The 25665-nt window shown below is 30.3% G+C and overlaps 1 protein-coding gene across 3 annotated transcripts; it reads right to left on the bottom strand.

Moving 5' to 3' along the window:
• Positions 1 to 1655: 1655 nt before the first annotated feature.
• On the bottom strand, positions 1656 to 13728 carry LOC129981212 (uncharacterized). Of its 3 annotated transcripts, XM_056091954.1 has the most exons (3): positions 13609 to 13720; positions 12433 to 12512; positions 1656 to 3051 (listed from the first exon to the last, which is right to left on the bottom strand). In XM_056091954.1, the coding sequence occupies exon 3, from the start codon at positions 2973 to 2975 to the stop codon at positions 1824 to 1826; it is 1152 nt and encodes a 383-aa protein (XP_055947929.1). In that variant the 5' UTR covers positions 2976 to 3051; positions 12433 to 12512; positions 13609 to 13720; the 3' UTR covers positions 1656 to 1823. The 3 variants fall into 3 exon arrangements, with proteins under 3 accessions (XP_055947929.1, XP_055947930.1, XP_055947928.1); XM_056091955.1 differs by lacking the exons at positions 12433 to 12512; positions 13609 to 13720 and adding an exon at positions 13570 to 13590; XM_056091953.1 differs by lacking the exon at positions 12433 to 12512 and having other exon boundaries at positions 1657 to 3051; positions 13609 to 13728.
• Between the last annotated feature and the right edge of the window lie 11937 nt (positions 13729 to 25665).

Below are 25665 nucleotides of genomic sequence, written 5' to 3'. Positions count from 1 at the left end.
GTTAAAGAGATAAAGATGGATAGTTAGGAGATTCTGCAGCTCCATAGAACATACAACTTATAATGCTGAACCCCAGTCTTGGCGCTTCTTTAATCAATCTCTGGCGCTGAAACAAAACACCACTATTCATAAAATATTGTAACTCCTCTGCGAGAAGATGCCGTCGCCAAAGTGATGCCTATTTTCCAAAGGCTAGCTTCAGATAGCCTGTTGTAAAGGTATTCAATCTTTAAACGAGTTAAAGGGTGAAATTTGGAAAGTATTTTTTTTAAAGATTTTCCTTTAAAAAATATGACTTAAAAAAAAGTATCTTAGAATTTTTATTTTTATTGAATTACTATTTTTTAAATTCCTGAATTAAAATTAAAGCTCGTATATTCATGTTTATTATTTTTTAATTTTGGAAATTGGCCTAGAATATTTTAAGTTTTAGTGGTTGATTTAAAACCACACCTTTTTTTTAAAAAATTATATTTAAAATATAAAAATATTTTTGTTAAAACTTTAATATTGCAATTTTGCTTATTAGTTAAAAGGTTAATTAGTACAAAAGTTTCTAAATTAATTTTTTTAATATTTCAAGGACCCCCCCCCCCCCTCAATATATTTTGAACAGTATGACAGAAGAACTGATTGTCCACACTCAATGGCGATTATATCAGTTTATTGGCGATTATATCAGTATTAGGATGACTGCCTGAAAATTGGTCTTGTCTATTCAATTAATCCATTACTATTGTTAACTACTGAACTAATGATGATTGAAAATTAACGTTTATAATTCCCTTTTAACTTTCAAATTTCTACTTATGAAGGGGAAAAAAAAATTTAATGAGTAGATTTTACCTTAGACACCTTCTCACATGGAACAGATAATTAACCTTGACTACACATTTTTTTTTTTTTGTTCTTTTTAGCTATATGATATGTTAAGAACTATTTCTTTATTATCAATTTAAACCCTTTACACTCGATAGATGACTCATGGTCACCATTCAAGACGGTACATCATTTTGACGTTTTATTTATTTATTTTTCAATTTCGATTGTTAAAAATACCTACAGAATGGTAAAAAGATGTAAATTAATTTTTCGAGGAAATTCAACTTGAAACAATTATATACATTTATTCTTAGGAACAATAAATAAGCTCTTGTATTAGGCGAATAATTTTGCATCGAATTATTTTGAGTTGAAAGAGTCAATACTTTTTTTTTTGAAATTTTCGACGTTAATCCTTTTTGAATGATCCACAGTTAACTTTATATAGATTGTACATGGAATGACAGATTTTTATTTCTTTACACATGGTATTTTGAAATAATTTTTATTCGGCTCTTGCTATTTTGTAAGGATATTAAATATGAAAGCAATTGTATCTGTAGAATCTATCTCTCTCTCTCTCTCACACACACATACACGGTATTTACCGGTTAAAGGGACCATGTAATGGCGACAATTTCCCGAAATAGTCGCCAACAAGAAAATTGGCGGTATATTAAATATTGACAATATTGAAAAACGGCTCTGGAGTTTGACGCCGTTTTGCCCTCTTGGGGAACGCTTTTACGGTCCCTAAAAACGACAAGTACCATGAAAATTAATATTTCTCCAACAAAATCAGAATCATGACAAATTATTTAAAATGTGAAAAATGTGTTTTTCCATATTTATTGAAAAACTTAAAAAAATATTATACATTAATGACGATAGGTAGAACTTATTTCAATAATTTCAGATGCGAATGCTTTTGCGATCAGACATACAAAAACTAAAACACTAGAATTTCAAAATTTAAAGTAATGATATGCACACACAGAGTTTTAAGAATAGTAATACTTTTTCAGAGTTTTGATAATTGTTTTTGACGGATTTACTCCGTCAAAATTCAAAACTGCCTTAAAAGGAAAAAAGCTTCTCTCCACTTCCATTATTCTATTTCTATAATTTTCAGGAATAACATCCCAAAAGTCACTGAAAAGTTCATAATAATCTAAATCACTCAGAATGTAGAAAACGATTATATGTCTCAACATGAGTTCGTAATCAATAAGTTTCATATGGTCAACCACCTGTTGTGCCAATTCTACAAACAGGGACTGAAATGGCCATTCCAAACAGCGTTTGAGTGCAAATGCAGGTTTCGCCTCAAGCAATTGCAAGCGTTCTTGTTCGTGCATTTCATACAGACACAAGCTGAAGTCAGTTTTGTTTAGTAAGGCATAGTTAATCTTTGTAAAATACTCCTGTCTGTATTCCTGTGGTATAAAAGGAAAGTAAGAACTCAATCTCAAGGGAAAGTCCGTGTCTTTTATACGCTTAGGTTTGAAATACCTGCTAATCAAAGGTTTGCTGGGGCCTGCACGATCTTCGGATGAAGCGCTGAAATATTTCTGAATAAGTTCAGCCTTGGACGCACCGTCCATTGCTTTCAACAAATGCACCCAGAACCTCACTGCTGCGTTGGTTCCCGTTCGATACAACTTCTTTCGTTTGCTTCTTTTCACTCTGTTCCAAAGAACGAAAATGTCATCTATCAGCAAATAATTACAGGCCAGTATAAATCGATACCTGTAATGAAACCTTCTACTCTGAATCATCTTCATGGCCGTTTTCTTTCTATCTATCGTCCCGTCCGTTTTCCACTGAATGAAGTGTTTCAACAAGAAATTGAATATTTTTGGCGTGGCTTCGAATTCATGATCTCTTAACCATGCAATCACTTCCATATACATTGGGCGGAGGAATTTCACCAATTTTATCGAAAGACGAGTCTGAAGAGGGCGCAATTTCCTCCTCGCTTTTTTTTCTATTGCTTTCCACACTTCGTGCCTTCTGCGTTCATAACGGTTGATTCCAGAGGGTATCGACATGTCTTCATCCAGCAATATTCCTATATCACGGTCCAGCAGCAGACGTGAAACGACTCTCACAGATGACATGTGAAGAAGAGACGGCATGAAACTAAAATACATCTTGCTTCACTAAGATGTATTTTCTATGTCAACATCAGATAATCAAAAGACGAACGGAAGTTGATTCCGATTAAATCTGAAATAAGAACAGAATGTGAAGTTAAGCATGATTACAATAGAATAATTATAAAGCAATGCATTATTTCAAAAACGAATTAATATTTCAGAAAAGTCGTAGAGTAAAAATAGATGGTTAGTAATTTTTTTTTTTTTTTTAAATCATACGAGAACATACAGTGTCTCACAAAAGTGATGGGACACTTGTGCTTTACAAAAGGAAACTGTAATAAAATAAATTAAAAAAAACATGTACAAATTTTTTGTGGGTGTGTTTCATATTTAAATTTAGTAACAATTATTACATAACATACATTTTGTCAAAATATTAAAATATTAATTTAATAAAAATACAATTATTTAGAGCGGAGCAAAAAATAGCTCACATAAGTGATGGGACACCATTAGATATGCAACAAAAATTGTCTGAAATAAGCAATAAAAATATTTTTGGTGGTTTTATTTTTACTCAAAAGCAATTGGCAATAATTTATAAAATCGTCTGCAGTATTTCTCTCCAGTTTGTTTTGGAATTTGTGTTTTTTAGCTCTGTGCAGCCATAAATGCTAAACGAAAAGAAACTTCGCTTGAAATTCGAAAATTAGTTATTAATTTGTATATTGAACGTGGAAAATCTATTAGAAAAACTGCTGAAACAGTTAACTTGAGTCATTCAACAGTTTTCAATATCATTAAATGATATAAAAAGAATCTTATTATTCAGGATAAAAGAAGACCTGGCCGACCATCAAAGCTATCCAATGGAATAAAGCGAATTATCGTTCGAAATATTAAAAAAGATCCATGAAAGAGTGCTCCTAAAGTTGCTGCTGATTTACAAGCATTATATGGAATAGTTGTTAATCCTGAGGCTATTAGAAGGGTAATTCGAACTGCTGGATATCACGGTAGAGTTGGCAGAAAAAAATTCTTCGTAAGTGAAAAGAATAGAAAACTCAGACTAGCTTTCGCAAAATCCAACATAAATAAGAATTCTGATTACTGGAATACTTGCTGATGAGAGTAAATTTAATATATTTGGCTCTAACGGTAGAATCTTAGTGTGGACAAAACCCGGGAAGAATTTCGCAAACAGAACTTGGTGCCAACAGTAAAACATCGTGGAGGAGGAGTTATGGTATGGGAGTGTATGTCCTCCGCTGGAGTTGGTAATCTTGTTTTTATTGACAGTATAATGGATCAGTACAAGTATATTGACATATTAAAGCAAAATTTGAAATCTTCAGCACGGAAACTGAACCTTCATAACGATTTTAAATTCTACCAGGACAATGACCCCTAGCACACTGCTTTGAACGTTAGACTCTGGCTGCTGTATAACTGTCCTGAAATAATAAAAACACCACCACAATCTCCAGACTTAAATCCCATAGAGAATATTTGGCAAGAATTGGAATTAAGAATTCGCAAACACACCATTTCTTCAAAACAACTGAAATCGGTGCTTCAAGAAGAATGGGGTAAAATCACTCCAGAAATCACAAAAAAATGAGTCGAATCCATCCCGAGAAGATCAAATATTTTAAAAGTAAAAGAAAATCCAACAAAATATTAAAACCTTTTAAAAAATAAAATTTTTGGATAAATATTTGATGGAAAAGTAAGTGTCCCATCACTTATGTGAGCCATTTTTTGCTCCGTTCTAAACAATTGTATTTCTATTAAATTAATATTTTAATATTTTGGCAAAATGTATGTTATGTAATAATTGTTACTAACTTTAAATATGAAACACACCCAAAAATTTTTTCTACATGTTCATTTATTTTATTACAGTTTCTTTTTGTAAAGCACAAGTGTCCCATCACTTTAGTGAGACACTGCATTTTGGGTTGAGGTTTTTGAATCCACAAAATGCACGATCAGAAAATGGACGATTTATCGCAATTGAGGCATCAATTTTTCGCCTTTAGGGTTATTAGAAAATGATAAAGGAAGTTGTCACAATTGCGATTTATCGCAAACAAAAAGTTACAACTTAGCGCGAATGTCCGCCATGTACCCGATTCTTCTGTTTGGCAAATAAAGGACAAAAGATGTAAGAAGTTATAGTCCGAAGAAGCACAGAGAAGGAAATGAGAAACAGCGAGATGAAGCATCGAAAGTTTATAAATGGTCACTTTTTCTAGTTGGCAAAAGAAGTTTTGAAGCTCGAAAGATTTTGGGATGGGGAGAGGGGGAACCATCGCTTTTCTAAATATTGACGCACACGTAATCTGATACTCAAATTATTGTTTAAAACCAGTTTAAACTGGTTTTCACGAAAAAAGTTTCTGGCATCAACAAAAATGTTTAGAACTTCATTGATTTTGACATGGTCAAAATCCGAATGTTGGCGATTTCAAAATATGAATCATGTAGGAACATGTTTTCTGCCGGAATGATATCATAACTTTTTTTAAAAAATAATGTTCCCGCATGATAACTTGAAATTTGCGATAGCAGATTACAATTTTTAAAAAAAATTATAACGGTGTTTTTTTTTTAAGAATTTCAAATGAATGAAAAATTAGCTCAATATACAAAATTATTAATACATTATTGGCGGGCAGCTGCTTTATCGGGGATAAACGTTATATTTAATTTTCAGACATAACATCTTGAACATGATTCTATCGAATTGTCAGATATTAAAGTCGTGTTATTTTAAATTTTCTTACATATGTTCTGTTTACTATATGCATGAACTTTCCTAATGGAAATTAGTCCCATGCCATCCAAGCCCTACGAAAAACGTAAATATACTGTTCATCTAAAAACATATTGTAAGTCATATCACTGACTCTCCGATCATGCCCGAAGGCACACGGATATAGAAAACGGAATTAACGGAACCGCCACAACAGCAACACTGGCGGGAACTGTGGTCGAGTCTTAAGGGCCATCACCGGCCACGGTACAACCCTTCCCGAAGGAAGTACGTTCCGTCATCGATGGGAGGAGTCAGATCCCCCACCTATTTGTGTACCCTCCAGGGTGACGAGATTCAACCACCATGCCGGAAGCATCTCATCCTCATTTCGAGGTGCCCCGCCCCGGGGGTTATCAGACTTCTGTAAAGAATATTTGAAGGAAGGACGGCCTTTCTTTCTATATACTAACGGAAATATATATATATATATATATATATATATATATATATATATATATATATATATATATATATATATATATATATATATATATATATATATATATATATATATATATATATATATATATATATATATACAAAATTTGATACTGTTTAAGTTAACAATTTTGCACAAAAGTAATGTTTGTGTAATTCTGAATTAAATATGTTTCAACCTCTTCTCTATTAACCAGCGGGAATGGTCTTTCCACAACTTTCTCGCCTTTCCAAACCGTCATCGATGGAAGGAGCCAGATCCCCCACCTTTTTTGTGTACCCTCCCTGGTGGTGAGATTCAACCACCATACCGGAAGCATCTTCTGCTCATTTCGAGGTGCCTCCCCCGGCGGTTAACAACAACATACTGTAAACTCATTTTTTTATTCGTCTTGATAACTACGTAATTATGAAACAAAATTATTTTTCCATAGCTTTTAAAAATAGTAGATAATTACACAATTCAATATTTGACGAAACAACCATGTTCAGGATAACAATATAATTCCTGCTGATATTTGGGAGGGGGGGGGGGTACTTTAAAATCAGCGGGAGTGGTCTCCAAATTTCCTATATAATCTCAAATAAAGATGTTATTCCAAAGAACACCTTATATGAAATATTAACATTTCGCATGAATTTTGCATTTTTACTGAATCTATCATGTAACCCTTGGCGATTAATCTCTGGAACGCTGTTAATAGCACCCGAAAATTGAATTTGTATTTTGGGTGCATTTTCCCGAACTGGCTGAAACAGAAATTTGGCACAGAACAACAGTTGCAGTCACAAAAACAAAATTTTATACATTTAAGTCGCTGCGTTTTTGAATAATCAGGTTTACAGGCATCTGAAAGAATGGACTGACAGACAGCGAGGGCAACCCCTCGTTGGATTTGGCTCAAAATTTGAAAGATGTTTACACTATAGATGCTAAATATGTGTATCGGATTTTAAACATCAAACACTCTTCGTTTTGTAGTTTCTGTGTTAAAATATATTCGGACTTCCTTCCTCTAAACAGATTTTACTCGAAATTTGATAAAAATCTACAAATTTGATGTAAATGTTGCATACTAAATTTCACCTGTGTAGCTCAAAGCGTTTTTTAGTTATCTTTGTCACAGATATTTTTCCCAAAAATGATTTTCGAACAAGGGAGGTCTAAAATGTAGAATAATTCATAAAAATTTTTGACGCTCTGAACTTCGTATACGAAAAAGTTAATAGAGAGAGAAAAAAAAAAAAAAAAAAAAGGAAAAATTTGCACGCCTAATAAATTGGTATCAAATTTAATTTCTTAAATTTCAAAACGGTTCAAAATTTATTTTTTGTACAATCATGTTTTAAATCGCTATAAAAAGCCAAAATTCCCTTAATTATTAATCAAAATTCTGAACTTTCTTTTTTAAATTGCTCTTAGGACAGTTTCAATTTTTAAGGTACATTATGTGCGATATTTGGGAATTGTAGGTCAAATTTTAACATATGTATTCATCTTTATTAGTACATTCAGCAAATACATTAATTTCTATTACTACTAAAAATGAACTTGTGTTTTAGCACTGTACAGGCCAAACACTCGCAAATCTGGCGCATACTTGTCTTGGAGGATGGAAATATGCATCCAGGAAAGATTTTTCAGAATGTTATTTAATTGAAAATTAAGCTGAATTTTGGCTAATGTATGTTATAGGTGCATCAAATATATTTGAATAATGTAGGTTATACATGCATCAAATTGGAAGTTTAAAAAATATTTCGCTAAAGAAACCACTGAAATTTTTAGCAATCATTAATTCCAGCAAACCAACTGGTCACAAAAGGCAGCTAGTGAAATGGTAAAATTTTAAATAGTTTTTACTATATATATTTTTTTCATTAATTCTGTTTCATTTTTGACATATTATGTAGGTTTTATAATTATTTAAATTAATCTTCATTGATAGCTAAAAACAAATGATCAAGAATTTAAGGATTCGTAAAAGAAAAAAACAAAATTATTTGTTTTCTATAACATAGCAATTTTGCAAATATAAAAAATAGAAAACAATTATAATTTTCTACACAACGTTCATCAATTCTAAAATTCAAGTTACATAATTTAATTCTAATATGGAAATATTATAAAATATGAATGATAAAAGTAAGAAATTTGATGTTTACAAACATTCATCACAATTACTTGGTGTATATATTTTTTTAAATTTCCTTTAAAATTATATATCATATTATTAGTTATAGTTATTTAGGTTTTAAAATTCTTAAGGATTGTAATTTTACATGAAAAAAATCTTCAGAAAATTTTTTGCTAGAAAATATATTGTAATTAAAGCTTGAAAACCAATTTGTAAAAATAACTTTTGTTAAGAGAATTACAACAAAGCATGATGGTAATCATAAATTGCTCATGTCCAAATAAGCATACACATTTCATGCAATATATATTGCTACATTTTGAATAACATCAGAATTTACACATAATTTTTAGACAAAAGGATAAATTTATTTATTTTTTAATTAGGAAAATATGAAATACCATCATCATTCAGTAACCATTTCAATAATAATTCAAATATTTTATGCAGATCAAAACGATAATTAATTCTAAATAATCTGCCCTCTTTTTCTAAGTTTTAATACACACTATATTTCTTGACAATGTTATTAATTAAAAAATTAAATTACAAAATAATCAAATACATTTTCTAAATAAAAAATAATTACAACTATTTTTTAAATAATAAATAAATTGAATTACTTTTACTGTTTTGAGACATTTTGTATTCCAATCAAGATGAGAAAATAAATAAATGATATAATACATTTTAATTTGCTATTGCACTACATAATTTTTCCTACAATTTTTAGTTTTTCAATAATTTATGTTTTACATGGTGCATAAAAGCAAAGGAATTTAAACTAAGAGCATATTTTCAAAATTATATTCTTATATTTTCGCCAGTTGTACAAATACAAAAATATAAATTTATTACTAAATTTTTTTTTAACCTTAAAACTGAGTTCAATATTAACTGCGATGCATTTTCACATATTCTGTTGCAAAAAACTTTATGGATTCAAAATCTTATTATAATTTATTTCTTTTATTATTAAAATACATCCATGAAATGATCCAATTTAATATTACAATTCTTAAAAAAGATGTTAAAAAATCATTATTATAACTTTTATTAATTTTATAAATAAATATATATATATATATATAAAAGAACTTGTAGATAATGAGGTAAGAAGACTGAAGATTTCAGTGCAGAAATTAATTGTAGTGAAACTATTAATACAAAAATTTCATTCAAAATTTTATTATTTAATTTTTATTATTCAACAATTTTATGATTTAATTTTCTTATGCAATCGATTAATCACATTTAATTCTCAAAAAATAAAATACTGCATAAATATTACTTTACTGATTTAATTTAATACAATGAATCACGTAGTTCGAAAGAGCTGTTTTTTAATTACCCATGGACAAATTCATATTCCAATAATTAAGCTTCTTTTACTTTAAGGGGATTTTTTCCCCTTCACTGTGCAATTGTTTGATCTTCGAACATTATCAGGGCACAAAGTGACAAGCATAGGTTTCATAACAACAACAACAAAAAAAAAACTTGCATTTTTATTATTTGCATACATAGAACCATGATTTTCTAAGCATGGAATAGCTTTTATTGAAAAATTCAGAATATATATTTTTTTTTAATTTAAAATATGAATTTTCAAATTTAATATTTGTTTCTATATTTGAACACTATCCTCAACTATAAAATATATTTTTTTGATTTGATAAAAAAAAAAATTAAGTAAATTATCATTACTTTAAAAAAAAGTCAACTTTTATAAAAAAAAAAAAAAAAGAGTAAATATTTTTCTATTTCTTAAAATTAGCAAACTAAAACTAATTTGTAAGAAAATTAAAAAAAAAAAAAAAAAAAAAAAAAAAGAGGGCAAAAAAAAATATTTCTATCGTATTTATATTGAAATTGAATAAAAAATAAATAAATGGGGGATGCCTTTAAAAAACTTATTGAATTGAAACTTTGAGTTATATGTAATTTTGTATTTTTTAATGAATTTATTTGTAAAGTTCGGGCAAGTTCATGCTTTTATCAACAGTCATTATTAAATAAAAAGATAATTATAAAGATAAAATAAAAATTGTTTGTGTTGGTGCTCTTAAGGCAAGATCTGAAGCAACAAAATTAGCATATTATATATATATATATATACACACACACACACACTTCAGAATATAGAAAAAAGCATATAAAGGTTCCCCCCCCCCCACCAACATCAATTTCCAAAAATTTTTACACCTTAAATTTTTTTAAATTTATCTTTTCAAGGATACCCCCCTTTATGGCGATTTAATTTTTTTTTCTATATTTCATCATTTTTTGAAAAAAATATTTTAAATATAATTTTAGCAAATTGGAAAAATTCTAAATGAACATTAAGATTTGTCTGAAATGTAAGAATTCTGAAAGAACATTAAATGTATCAGGAAAAATAATATAAAAAGATTAGATTTCTGGAAGAACACCAAAGTTATTTTAAAACACCAAAGTTATTTTAAAAGACCTGACAGAAAATAAAGAAAATGAATAGTGAAAAGTACAGAATGGAATAAATACAGAATACAGAGAAAGTAGTAATTATCTATCAAAATTTGAAACTTACGAAATATTCAATTAAAATTAGAGTAATCAATACTCCCAAGCCAACTGTTTGGTCATTGAAAAAAGGTAGTGTTAAACTATTTATATATATATATGTTATCTTTTAATTGCACTCTTGTGCAAGATCTAAAACTGGCATTCGAAAATTTATAAATAGTTAAGCAACCATAAATTAAAAATGATCTTGATTCATTTAATACAACAGAAAAATCTTTTTAGAAAAACTGTTCATTTGAATAAAATGCATCTACTGATGCAATCAAATTTCCCAAACAAATTGAAGAAAATAACACAAGGGCCTATTTGAGAAAATTCAATGTCCAGATTACAGATATTACAAATGAGTAAGGATAAATTGAAATAAAATGTTTTGCTATTCATTTTTAAATAAGCCATTATTTCTTAGTCAAATACTTTTAGATACTTTCACAATGAGCATTAAGAACACTTATGCTCATCTCTTGGTAATAAACAAAGTATACAATTAAAATTGATTTGCAAGATCATAATGCCCTTACTAATAACCATTTTATATCCATTATTAGATGTCAATTTTATGTTATTCATTAATTATTTCACTAATGCATACACACTTAATATTACCGAAATTTTTTAATTCAACAAGAATCTAACTACTTTTTATTATCTGGCGAAGTGATTGAAAAAAAATGCAAGTTTTACCCATATTTAAACAAGTGAATTAATAACAGCATGTCATATTTTAAACTAATTATTTTTAGCGACTAACTGATCAGCTAGGCACTTTGGCCATGTTTACTTCCCATTAATATATAACGATTTTTATGACTGAAGGCGTGATTACAGCTTTAGGGATGTAAAAAAACAATGACCTTCATCTTTTTTATAATATTTAATACATCTCAACATTTTACATATATTAAATATATATTAAAAAAAGCCTCCAAATGGCTCTGAATCTCATAGAGGAGAACATATATATCAGAAAACTAAACGGATATTAATTTAAATAATTTTAATCAAGGAAAAAATACTAAATGGATTTACAAATTAGAAAACTATTCTGAAGTTAAAAATCATTACAATATATTTGGAAAATGAGAAATTAACATTCTTTTAAATTCAGCAGCCTTCTTTGCATGCAATAAGCCTCCTTTGAGGGTTATCAATATTACTGAAAAACATTACTAGTACATTACACATGACAATTTTTAATAAATTATTTTACATTTATAATGATTACTAAAGAAATTTTTAAATCATGAAAAATGCATATTGCATGAATTTATTATTTAATAATGACAAATAAAACAAATTTGTTTTTAACTAACACATGAAAATTTTCATTATAGCAAATGATCAATTAGCTGAAATATTAATATTTTTTAGCATCAATAGAATATTATTTTTATACAATTCTCGCAGAAAGTTGATTACCCGAGATTCTTGTTAATAAAACAAAACTTTTAATAATATATTGTATATCATATATAAAATGAGAGGTTATACAGACAACAAATTATTATTTAAGACAATTTTTAAAAAAGTGATATAAATTGTATATTTGCAGACTGAAGATAGTATATGAGAGAAGTATATAGCTCATGAAAGAATAACATCTACTTTTAGACTTATTGCTGTTCACTAAAAAAAAAAAAGTCTCCATATATGTATTTCTTTAATTTCTATTGATATATTAAGCAGACGTTATGGCTAAAACTTAAAAAATAAATTATGATACCACTTAGTAAAAAAGGAAAAGAATGAAAAAAAAAGTTGCTATACATAGAGAATGGTAATTATTCAGACATGTATGTTTTATAATTACTTCTAGTTGCCAAATTTCTTTTTCATACTTTAGCCAAGAATTCAGGCTTCACTTAAATTATTTGATGCTAAGATTTTGTTTTTATTAATACTATTACTTTGTATTTTGATACACAAAAATAATATATTCAAATATAGTTTCATTTTATATTTTATGGACGGAAAGTTTCATCTTGTACTAATTGAATGTAAAAACTGATGCAAAATTAATGACTCAGACAATTTATAATACAAAATAATTTGATTTAAAAAACTATTAACTATTAAAAGAAAAAGATTTATGCCAATAAATTACTATGAACAAAATTAAATGTACGGGTTTAAAAGAAATATAATAACATAACAAAGATTTTATTTATGAAGCAAGAATAATTTTACCTAATATACTGCGATTAATATGGCAAAAGCGAAAATTTATCATACTTTCAATTTTAGTACATATGGCAGATAATGTTCAGAGATCTTTTTAAATTCACCCAATAGCAGTAAATGATAAAATACAGTACATTTATTCAGAAATAAAAGTCTAATAAATTGATAATTATAAAAATAGGGGATATAGCCGGTGAATAAAATAAATACACATTAAATTTGCCAATGAAGAAGTGAAATATGGGCGTAGTTCAACTTTAAGGGTAAATATCTTAAAAATATATTAACAAAATCTACGTATTTTTATCCAATAATAAATACGAAACTAAAATTTTTGTTAAAGAGATTACGAAACTAGGGAGAAACGAAAGCTAACTTTTTGAAAAGCCGCTTATGTGACATAAACAAAATGGCATACAACCCACGAAAGGCAGATAGATACCTCTCAGTTCATTATCTCATTAAAATTAGATAAAATATCATACAGTAAATAAATCCACACCATTTGAAAAATAAGTAGAAGAAATCTATTGTTGTGTACCTTCATCGAAGGATACCAAGATCAGATGAGAAAGAGCGCTTTCAGCATTATAATAGCCATTGGCATCTCACCAAGATTTCTATCAAAACAACTAGTAGAGCAGACTACCCAATGGCGGGTTGAGAACGAAAGGCATATGAGCGGTTACAGTTAAAATTTAATAAATTCTAGTTTTTAACCATTATCTTTCAGAAATAGAGATAGTTCAGATAGTTCGGATAGTTCATGATTTTTTTGAATAATAAATGTTTTAATTATTGCTAATTTTAAATATTTATTTCAAAAAATATTATTAATGAATTTATTAATAATAATTAATTCAATATTTAAATAAAATGTAATTGATATAATTTATTTATTTAGGTTGGATTATTTTATTTTAAAAGCTTTACTTAATTTATTTAAAATGGTTTATTTTTAAAATTGAAATAAGGAAAAAAGTAATGTCTTTAAAGTTTTTGTTTTAGTTCTTTATTCTTTCAATAGATAGCATCTGTATAATGCCTTCGCCTTAGAAACGCATAATCCACGACTTTTTGAATAACAAATAATTTTGCTATTGTTATTTTTAAATATTTGTTCCAAATATCTGTTATTTCAATCATATTATTAATTAAAAATTATTTCTTAAATATAAAATTTATTAATTGTAATTAATACTTAATTTATTAATTTAAGTAACGTATGATTGAATTAATTTATCTATTTCAGCTAAAATTGGATTTTTTGTCAAAACTATTTATTTAATTTTTTTATTGGAGTAAACCATTTTCTGAAAAATTTGAATTAAATATGTATGTCATTTTTTTAATGTTTACTTTAGTTCTATATTCTACCAATAGATGGCGCCAGCAGTAAACGGAATATATGTAAAGTCAAGTCACAAACAATTAAAAAGGATTTGTATGAAATAGTGCATCATCAAATGCGAATATCGGAAAGTCAAGGTTACTCTCATAAAGTGGAACGGCGACTTCCTACTTTCCAGTGAAGTCACCGCTAGAGATGCATAATCCACGATTTTCTGAATAACAAATAATATTTCTATTGTTATTTTTAAATATGCATTCCAAATATCTGTTATTTCAATCATATTATTAATTAAAAATTATTACTTAATATTAAATATAAAATTTATTAATTGTAATTAATACTTAATTTACTAATTTAAGTAACGTGTGATTGAATTAATTTATCTGTTTCAGCTTACTTCTTAAATTTTTTTTTCTCAAAACTATTTATTTAATTTATTTATTAGAGTGAACCATTTTCTGGAAAATGTGAGTTAAAAATGTATGTCATTTCTTTGAAATGTATACTTTAGTTCTATATTCTACCAATAGATGGCGTCAGCAGTAAACAAAATACATGTAATCAAAGTCAATCATGTCACGAGCAATTAAAAATGATCTGTATGGAATAGTGCATCATCAAATACGAATATCGGTCACTCCCGTAAAGTGGAGCGGTGACTTCGCACTTTCCAGTGAAACCTCGCACTTTCCGGTGAAATCACCGCTTCGATAAATTTCAGTGATATGCAATTCAATGATACGATACGATAATTCCAATAACCGATCCGTTCACTTTTCAATCCAATCACAGATTTCTTTCGAGAGCTTCCATTGGACAGATAGTATCGATTGTTACTGTCCAGTGAAGTCACCGCTCCGGCAAATTTCAGTGATATTGCTCTGAAATTAACCACTCTTAAAATATTCTTAACCGCTCTTAAAATATTTGTCGTCCCTACTTCTATTGCTAGGGATGACGAATATTTTACGAGCGGTTATTACGTAACCAATATCAAAAAGTCACAAGTACCAGTGATCAATACTTTTCAAAGAGGGGTGTAATTCAAATTCTTGATGCGATCTTACTGATGATATTTCGATTACAGGTTTTGGATCACGATAGAAAGTAACAATCGATACAATATCACTGAAATTTGCCGGAGCGGTGACTTCACTGGAAAGTAACAATCGATACGATCTGTCCAATGGAAGCTCTCGAACATAATAGAAAAGGAGAAATCTGTGAACGGATTGAAAAGTGAATGGACTGGTTATTGGAATCATCGTATTGGAATTGCATATCACTGAAATTTATCGGAGCGGTGATTTCACTGGAAAGTGTGAAGTCGCCGCTCCACTTCATGAGAGTAACCGGTCTTACTGGTATTGGTATGTGTTGATGCACAAATCGTTCTTAATTGCTTGTGATTTGACTATATATTCCATTTACTGCTGGCGCCATCTATTGGTAGAATATAGAACTAAAGTGAACAATTTAAAGAAATGACATTTATATTTAATTCATATTTTTCAGAAAATGGTTTACTCCAATACAGAAATTAAATAAATAGTTTTGAAAAAAATAAAATTTAAGAAATAAGCTGAAACAGATAAATTAATTCAATCACATGTTACTTAAATTAGTAAATTAAGTATTAATTACAATTAATAAATTTTATATTTAATATTAAATAATAATTTTAAATTAATAATATGATTGAAATAACAGATATTTGGAAGAAATATTTAAAAATAACAATAGCAAAATTATTTGTTATTCAAAAAATCGTGGATTATGCATCTCTAAATAGTTGGCCTCTTGTAAAAGTGACTGAATATTGAAATGGCAACTTCAGATTTTCAACCTTTATCGACAGTTATTATTATGACTCTTTAAATTCAGAAAGCAGGGCTATTTTTTACCCAATTTCGGCCTTTAATTTGGTAGCTGTAACACCTCAAGTTACCACCATTGATGATTATTTACCACACACACACACAACAAATTCTACGATTTCGCACAACATGGTTAACAGTTTCGCTACGGCCGTATTCACCAAACAGCGAAATAACTTGAAAGTCACTCCAGCAGACTCCCGAATATTTAGATTAAATCAATAACAAAATTCTTTTATCAGTTAATAACTAATTAGGATATTTTAAACTGTATAGAAAATTTTATATATACTGTAACCGTTCAAGTTTAATTATCATCAATAATGTAGATCCCTTTTTATCTATCTTTTTATTTCAAAATAAAATGAAATATCTGTTTTTCATAGAATTACCAAACAAAAATGTTTATGTTTAATTACACTCAAGAGTTCTTCATTCAGTTTACTAACTTATGAAATTCTCAGTTTAACATTATTAAAACCAAATAGCGCTCTTAATTTAGTTAGAACAGTTTTTGGAATATCATAATTAAATAAACTATTTAGCGTGTTTTGAGCACTTAAACTATCGATACAATATAAATTTGAAATTAAAATACGTGGGAAGTGAGATACAGTACGAAATGCTTGTGCAAGTTTTAGGTTCGAACTTGCAACGTTAGGTTCATAGCCGAGTAACAAAGCCACTAGACAAAAGTGCACATTCCTCTCCGAACGTTGTTATCTGGCTAATGAAGTTACCACCACATGCTGCTACACAATCAAATAACTTTTATTTTTGTAATTTATTATTATTTAACAAAAAGTTATATCATTAATTAAAAAAATATCTCAAGGTTTCTTTTAATGCTGGTTTACCTAGATCATTTTTTTCAATCAAAAACATTTTATTTCGGATAGATTTGCACAAATAAAGAATTTATTTTTTTAAATATGTTTTTCTTGTAAATCTGAGAATTGATTTCCTGATTTCTAATTAAATTTTCTTGTTAATTGACATTATTAAGAAGCTTTGATATGCATCTCTTAGTGAGTAATATTGTCAATGCATTTGTACAGCAATAACTGAACTCTGCTGGGTTTTTTTTTTTAACTTTTAAAATGAATTGAATCCAACTAAAATATATAACAGATGCAAATCCTGTTATATATCTTGTTTTATAATGAAATATTATTTCTTATGTTGCTATTTTATGCTAAGTTCCAAAATGCATCTCTGTGACCATAAAACTACCAATAATTTCAATTATCACGTTCCAAAGAGCACCAGCTGATCATGGCATCATTTCAAAAAATAGTAATGTAAAAAGATTTTTCATTGCACTTCAGATTATATAGAACCAAATTATGCCTGAAAATTTTAATTCAAATAAAAAATATAATGTTTTTAATTGAGTTATTTTAAAAAATTGAATAAAAAAATCGATATGGAGGCACATTACATCATTGAACTAAGTATATTAATAAAACTATAAGGCAAATTTGTAATTAAATTTTCAGAGACCTGCAGCTTATCAAATTTTACATATAAAAAATTCTTTATTGATATTTAGAATATAAAATCCATAGTGTAGCAAATATTTTATTTAAGTGAATAAAATGTCAATGTAAAATGTTAAGTTGCGTAGATTCATAAAGCAATTTAGACCCTTAAATATTGTAAAATTTACAGCTTAAACAAAGTCATATAATCTAAGTAGGTAGATGAATGTTTTAATTTAAGAAACTGCTTATAATACAATAGATATAAACATGTTCCTTATGGAAATTTAAAAAATTCATAAACTTAAATGTCAAGCTTATTTTCTTCCATTAAAATAATTGTTATACAGTCAACTTCATCTTATAAGGAAAATGATAGCTTAATCTAAGTTTCTACCCATCCAACGTTATCAATGCATTCACTCTCTGTGAGTTTAACTTTATTAAGTTCAAATAATTTTGTCAGCTATCTTGATTTTTTAACTTTGACGGTTTGGCATCTTTGGCAGTGTAAGAGGCACATTAAAATAGATTTCAACCGTAAAAGTACAGAATCTTGTATATATTATATGTACAATCTTGTACATATAATATATACAAGATTGTACATACAATCGTATATGTATTGTGGGCCGGGATAACCTGGTTGGTAGAGTGTTTTGGTTGCAGGCTCGAACCCCTCCGGCCGAAGACTCCCCACGTGCTTGGTGGTTGACGCGCGTATAAATCTGTCGTGGTCACAAACTCCTCCATGTCGAGAGTAATACCACTGGGGGTACTGGATCAGAGGTGATCGTTCTCTGATTCAGGTTTAAATTACGATCTGTGGATGAGTGAATGAATTGCGTGAATGAAGTCCGCCCAGTAAAAAGGGTTGTGACGTGTGTGTAGTTAAGTCGTACTCTTGGCCCTAGTTGGCTCTATGATAAATACAAGTGGCACTCCCCCTTAGGCTTAAATCGGCTGTCTTCGAACAGCTGACTTGTTCGTAGCAAGTGTCATAAGTAACAACAACATCGTGTATGTATTATATGTATATACAATCTTGTATATATTATCCATATACCGATAAATATGTATTTGTATTCAAAAAGGCCAGAAAATTCGCTGGTGACTATCCAGGATTGCCATTATTCATCTACGAAATGACTCTATTATTTATAGCACCCAAATTCATTTCGAAGTTGCTCAGTTGCCATTTTGGAAGGATAATTACATTTCAGATGTATGCAATTTTGATCAAAAGAAGATAACATTTTATCTGATTTTTCTATTAGAGTATCTAATTTCTTTTTTCTTCTCAACAATGCAGGAAATTTCAGAAAAGTTTCAAAATAATCAATAAATCTTAAAGCTGAAATGATTGAAATGTAAAAGGAAGTTAGTTAAAAAAAAACAACATTTGTTTTCCGTATATGTATAATCTATTTATTTTTTATAGATTATTATAATGAATCTGCAACATAAATGCAAGTAATAATTTCAAAAATTAATGAAGAATCATGAAGTAATTTTAAAAATTTTGTTATATATTATTTTAGAATTAAGTGTTAATTTTATATAAGAAAAGTAGTGGGAAAAAATGGCTGGTCGCCAAAAGTTTAGTAATAAATGATATATAAAATTTATATTTTCTTTGCCATTAATATATTAGTCTCAGCTGCTGACATATTACTTGGGAGAAATGTTTTTATCTTCATCTTTTACAAGTAAATTATATATATATTTTGAACTATAATTTATCGTATTTTTCTATAAAATATATTATAAGTCAAAATTAATTTTTTATCATGATCAGTAGCTTTTTATATCAATAATTGAGGTAATTTTATTTAAGTAGGAATTTTAGGGAGGAAATAACATAATTATTTGATTTAAGAAGAAATTATTTCGCTTCTTGTGCAATATTCTTGTCTTCTTTAAATTGGTATCGCCGTTTTGAGAGTTAATGTTCTCTTATATCTTGGAACTATTTATAGTTGTAAATGATTTTTCACTTCTATACCTCATACGATATGACAAAAAGTATTAAATGCATTCAAAATACTGAGAATCATATTTGATAAGTAATATTTAGAGTAATTATTCTCGCTTCTCTATAATATATCACTGAAAAAATACGACACAAATTTTCTATAGGCAGAGGCAATTAATGATATTCACTATATTTTACTTGCTTAATGATGTAAGAAAGGTTTCTGGCCAACGATAGAATAAATGACGTAAGTTCTTTGAAATTCTCAGATATTTATTCAGATGGCAAAGTAATAAAACAACAAAACTTATTAAGTGTCGAATAAAAATGATTCGGTACCTGATATTTTTCTTGAGTAGCAAGTGAACTATCATAAGTTAATCACATGACAAGGAAAACATTAATTAGTGACATATTTTAAATGCACGTTTTCCATTAAGTTAAGTTAAAATATTTCCAAGTAAAATGTTCAGCTTTCTATTAGGTTGGAGAAAAAGAAATTCATTATTTTTAAGTGTACTTCAAGACTTTATTTAATGTGTTTCAGATTACAAAATTTGGTCAAATATGCACTGTTTTATTCTATAATTTGTTGCCATTTTAAAGATAGCTTCATAATGCCTCTCTTATAGACGTCTGGTCACTATTGACGAAAAATTCTAGTAATCCATTTTTACAATCTTCTCTTGATGTCAATTTTTTTATCTCTGAAAAAGTTTTGCAATGCTAGAAAACATGGTAATCGTTTGGTGTCAGGTCCAGATTCTATGGTAGATGCATCAAAATTTCCCAACCAAGCTCCCGTGATTCCTGGAGAGTCACTATAGACGTGTGCGTCCTGATGGAACACAAGACCTCTCCTATTGACCGATTCTGATTGTTTCTGGTCAATCGCTAGCTTCAAACGTTCCAGTTGTTGATAATAGAGATCCGATTTTTAGTGTATGACAGTATGGAAGCAACTAATAATAAATTATTTCTTTCCAGTGCCACTAAATGCATAGCAGAACCTTCCTGGCCATAGTCCTGGTTTGGCCATCATTTAAGCTGCTTCATCCTGCTTTGACCACTATCGTTTTCACACAGTGCTGTCGTATGTGATCCATTTCTCATACCCAATCACGTCCGTTTAAGAAAAATGCCGATCTCATTCCTTTTGGCAAAGGCTTCGCAGATGGAAATTCGATCCATCATGTTCGTCATCATCTGTAACATCAAAATTACCTGAACGAAATCGATGAAGCCAAACTATTACAGTATGGATCGAACACCTTTCACAATTTCTAGTAATCCATTTTTACAATCTTCTCTTGATGTCAATTTTTTATCTCTGAGGAAGTTTTGCAATGCTAGAAAACATGGTAATCGTTTGGTGTCAGGTCCAGATTCTATGGTAGATGCATCAAAATTTCCCACCCAAGCTCCCGTGATTCCTGGAGAGTCACTATAGACGTGTGCGTCCTGATGGAACACAAGACCTCTCCTATTGACCAATTCTGGTTGTTTCTGGTCAATCGCTAGCTTCAAACGTTCCAGTTGTTGATAATAGAGATGCGATTTTTAGTGTATGACAGTACGGAAGCAACTAATAATAAATTATTTCTTTCCAGTGCCACTGAATGCATAGCAGAACCTTCCTGGCCATAGTCCTGGTTTGGACACCATTTAAGCCGCTTCATCCTGCTTTGACCACTATCGTTTTCACACAGTGCTGTCGTATGTGATCCATTTCTCATACCCTATCACGTCCGTTTAAGAAATATGCCGATCTCATTCCTTTTGGCAAAGGCTTCGCAGATGGAAATTCGATCCATCATGTTCGTCATCATCTGTAACATCAAAATTACCTGAACGAAATCGATGAAGCCAAACTATTACAGTATGGATCGAACACCTTTCACAATTTCTAGTAATCCATTTTTACAATCTTTTCTTGATGTCAATTTTTTATCTCTGAGGAAGTTTTGCAATGCTAGAAAACATGGTAATCGTTTGGTGTCAGGTCCAGATTCTATGGTAGATGCATCAAAATTTCCCAACCAAGCTCCCGTGATTCCTGGAGAGTCACTATAGACGTGTGCGTCCTGATGGAACACAAGACCTCTCCTATTGACCGATTCTGGTTGTTTCTGGTCAATCGCTAGCTTCAAACGTTCCAGTTGTTGATAATAGAGATCCGATTTTTAGTGTATGACAGTACGGAAGCAACTAATAATAAATTATTTCTTTCCAGTGCCACTAAATGCATAGCAGAACCTTCCTGGCCATAGTCCTGGTTTGGCCACCATTTAAGCCGCTTCATCCTGCTTTGACCACTATCGTTTTCACACAGTGCTGTCGTATGTGATCCATTTCTCATACCCAATCACGTCCGTTTAAGAAAAATGCCGATCTCATTCCTTTTGGCAAAGGCTTCGTAGATGGAAATTCGATCCATCATGTTCGTCATCATCTGTAACATCAAAATTACCTGAACGAAATCGATGAAGCCAAACTTTTACAGTATGGATCGAACACCTTTCACAATTTCTAGTAATCCATTTTTACAATCTTCTTTTGCTGTCAATTTTTTATCTCTGAGGAAGTTTTGCAATGCTAGAAAACATGGTAATCGTTTGGTGTCAGGTCCAGATTCTATGGTAGATGCATCAAAATTTCCCAACTAAGCTCCCGTGATTCCTGGAGAGTCACTATAGACGTGTGCGTCCTGATGGAACACAAGACCTCTCCTATTGACCGATTCTGGTTGTTTCTGGTCAATCGCTAGCTTCAAACGTTCCAGTTGTTGATAATAGAGATCCGATTTTTAGTGTATGACAGTATGGAAGCAACTAATAATAAATTATTTCTTTCCAGTGCCACTAAATGCATAGCAGAACCTTCCTGGCCATAGTCCTGGTTTGGCCACCATTTAAGCTGCTTCATCCTGCTTTGACCACTATCGTTTTCACACAGTGCTGTCGTATGTGATCCATTTCTCATACCCAATCACGTCCGTTTAAGAAAAATGCCGATCTCATTCCTTTTGGCAAAGGCTTCGCAGATGGAAATTCGATCCATCATGTTCGTCATCATCTGTAACATCAAAATTACCTGAACGAAATCGATGAAGCCAAACTATTACAGTATGGATCGAACACCTTTCACAATTTCTAGTAATCCATTTTTACAATCTTCTCTTGATGTCAATTTTTTATCTCTGAGGAAGTTTTGCAATGCTAGAAAACATGGTAATCGTTTGGTGTCAGGTCCAGATTCTATGGTAGATGCATCAAAATTTCCCAACTAAGCTCCCGTGATTCCTGGAGAGTCACTATAGACGTGTGCGTCCTGATGGAACACAAGACCTCTCCTATTGACCGATTCTGGTTGTTTCTGGTCAATCGCTAGCTTCAAACGTTCCAGTTGTTGATAATAGAGATCCGATTTTTAGTGTATGACAGTACGGAAGCAACTAATAATAAATTATTTCTTTCCAGTGCCACTAAATGCATAGCAGAACCTTCCTGGCCATAGTCCTGGTTTGGCCACCATTTAAGCTGCTTCATCCTGCTTTGACCACTATCGTTTTCACACAGTGCTGTCGTATGTGATCCATTTCTCATACCCAATCACGTCCGTTTAAGAAAAATGCCGATCTCATTCCTTTTGGCAAAGGCTTCGCAGATGGAAATTCGATCCATCATGTTCGTCATCATCTGTAACATCAAAATTACCTGAACGAAATCGATGAAGCCAAACTATTACAGTATGGATCGAACACCTTTCACAATTTCTAGTAATCCATTTTTACAATCTTCTCTTGATGTCAATTTTTTATCTCTGAGGAAGTTTTGCAATGCTAGAAAACATGGTAATCGTTTGGTGTCAGGTCCAGATTCTATGGTAGATGCATCAAAATTTCCCAACTAAGCTCCCGTGATTCCTGGAGAGTCACTATAGACGTGTGCGTCCTGATGGAACACAAGACCTCTCCTATTGACCAATTCTGGTTGTTTCTGGTCAATCGCTAGCTTCAAACGTTCCAGTTGTTGATAATAGAGATCCGATTTTTAGTGTATGACAGTACGGAAGCAACTAATAATAAATTATTTCTTTCCAGTGCCACTAAATGCATAGCAGAACCTTCCTGGCCATAGTCCTGGTTTGGCCACCATTTAAGCTGCTTCATCCTGCTTTGACCACTATCGTTTTCACACAGTGCTGTCGTATGTGATCCATTTCTCATACCCAATCACGTCCGTTTAAGAAATATGCCGATCTCATTCCTTTTGGCAAAGGCTTCGCAGATGGAAATTCGATCCATCATGTTCGTCATCATCTGTAACATCAAAATTACCTGAACGAAATCGATGAAGCCAAACTATTACAGTATGGATCGAACACCTTTCACAATTTCAGCCCCTCGCTTGCATTTTCACCTTTATCAAAGAAAACTGCAAAATGTACCGATTTTTCTCTTTGTTGATTTCTATTTTTAACGCCCTGTAACTCACAACTGAATGGAGCAAACAAAGAACAGCAAATGAAAAAAAATAGTGCTAAATGCCACCTTTCCAAAGAGCATAAATCTGAAATTGTTTGATCGATAATTTAAGAGATATCGATCACTGCAGCCATCTATCTAAAAAATAACGAACTTCTTTTTTTCCAACTTTCAGCAAGTTAATTCAATCGGAAATTTTATTCAGCAAATTCTGTTTCATCAGAATAGCTAATATATTTTATAAGGGAATATATTTCCTGAAGACAGAATTATATGTTAGATTTATGAAACCTTAATCTCTTTTTATATTTAGAATACTTTTTAGAATAAAAAATTCAGTTCTTTGTATGTGGGGAATATCGATATTGATTGCATTGTTTTACAGCCCCAATTTTTTATTACTTTCTAGAATACTTAGTATAGAGAAAATACAGTAAGCGTGAAAAATTTTGAACCTGAGATTTTGAAAGTTCTCAAAATCTTAGTTCGAAAAATTGTCAAGAGATCAAATGGCAGAATCACGCCAAAAGTTAATATTAATATTATACATTATACGCCAGTGCCATGAAAAGTGCTCTCTGGCATTATTAGAGAGTGCTCTCTGGCAAGTTTATTAGAGAGTATATGTGAAAGTTTTGGCGACAGCACTGTCGCTGGTTTGTTACTCAGTTTTCCCCAAAGTACCAAGTAAAATCCCGTAGGTCAGCAATGTGCCCAAGCTAACGACAATGAGTGATCTATCCACTGTGTATATCTTCCACAAAGTTAAGGAACATCCTACGTTTCCTGCTTGCTTACAAATCATTTTAAGAGTTGGGTTTTTAGGAAATCGACTTGGCAATGTCCGGATGAAACATATGACTTCTTGGGCCTCTTCGTTTGCTAGAGAAGCTGTAAAGATCACGAGCAGTGGAAAAGTTAGATTTAGAATAGCTGCACAAACTAACGGAATGATGTAAAGGGGCAATTTTTCATTGCGGAACGCCATCTTGTATCCGGCTTGAAATGTTCCAATTAAAGAAATGAAAACTGCAATAAAGGCAAGTAAGGAAAATTCTTTTTCCAGTTGACTCATTCTTTTCAATATACGATCATGAAAACGAAGTATAATTAATACATCATCGACAAACCAAACTTCTTTCATTTTTATAAGCACTTTCTGAAGATTAAAGTGAATAAATTTACACAGGAGTGAATAAAAGATAACAAAAATTGTAATTATGATGATTTGAATGACAAAAAACGACATTTCAAGGTATAATATAATCACCAAGCAAAGAGTTGGAAAAGTTTGCAATGCTTCCTTATTTGAAATTTTTATACAGTATTCCATTCTCTGAATGTCTCGTTCTCTGTATTTTTGTAAGTGCATCGCTGTAAGAAAAATTATTAAAACACATATATTAAAAATGAAATAGGCAACCA

Source organism: Argiope bruennichi, chromosome 8, assembly GCF_947563725.1.
Source record: "Argiope bruennichi chromosome 8, qqArgBrue1.1, whole genome shotgun sequence".
Lineage (NCBI taxonomy): Eukaryota > Metazoa > Arthropoda > Arachnida > Araneae > Araneidae > Argiope > Argiope bruennichi.
Note: the sequence above shows the minus strand (reverse complement) of the source record. Positions and strands in the feature narration are given on the sequence as shown.

Excerpts from the sequence above, each read along its gene's own strand:
- LOC129981212 (XM_056091953.1), bottom strand. The coding sequence starts at position 2,975 with ATGTATTTTAGTTTCATGCCGTCTCTTCTTCACATGTCATCTGTGAGA.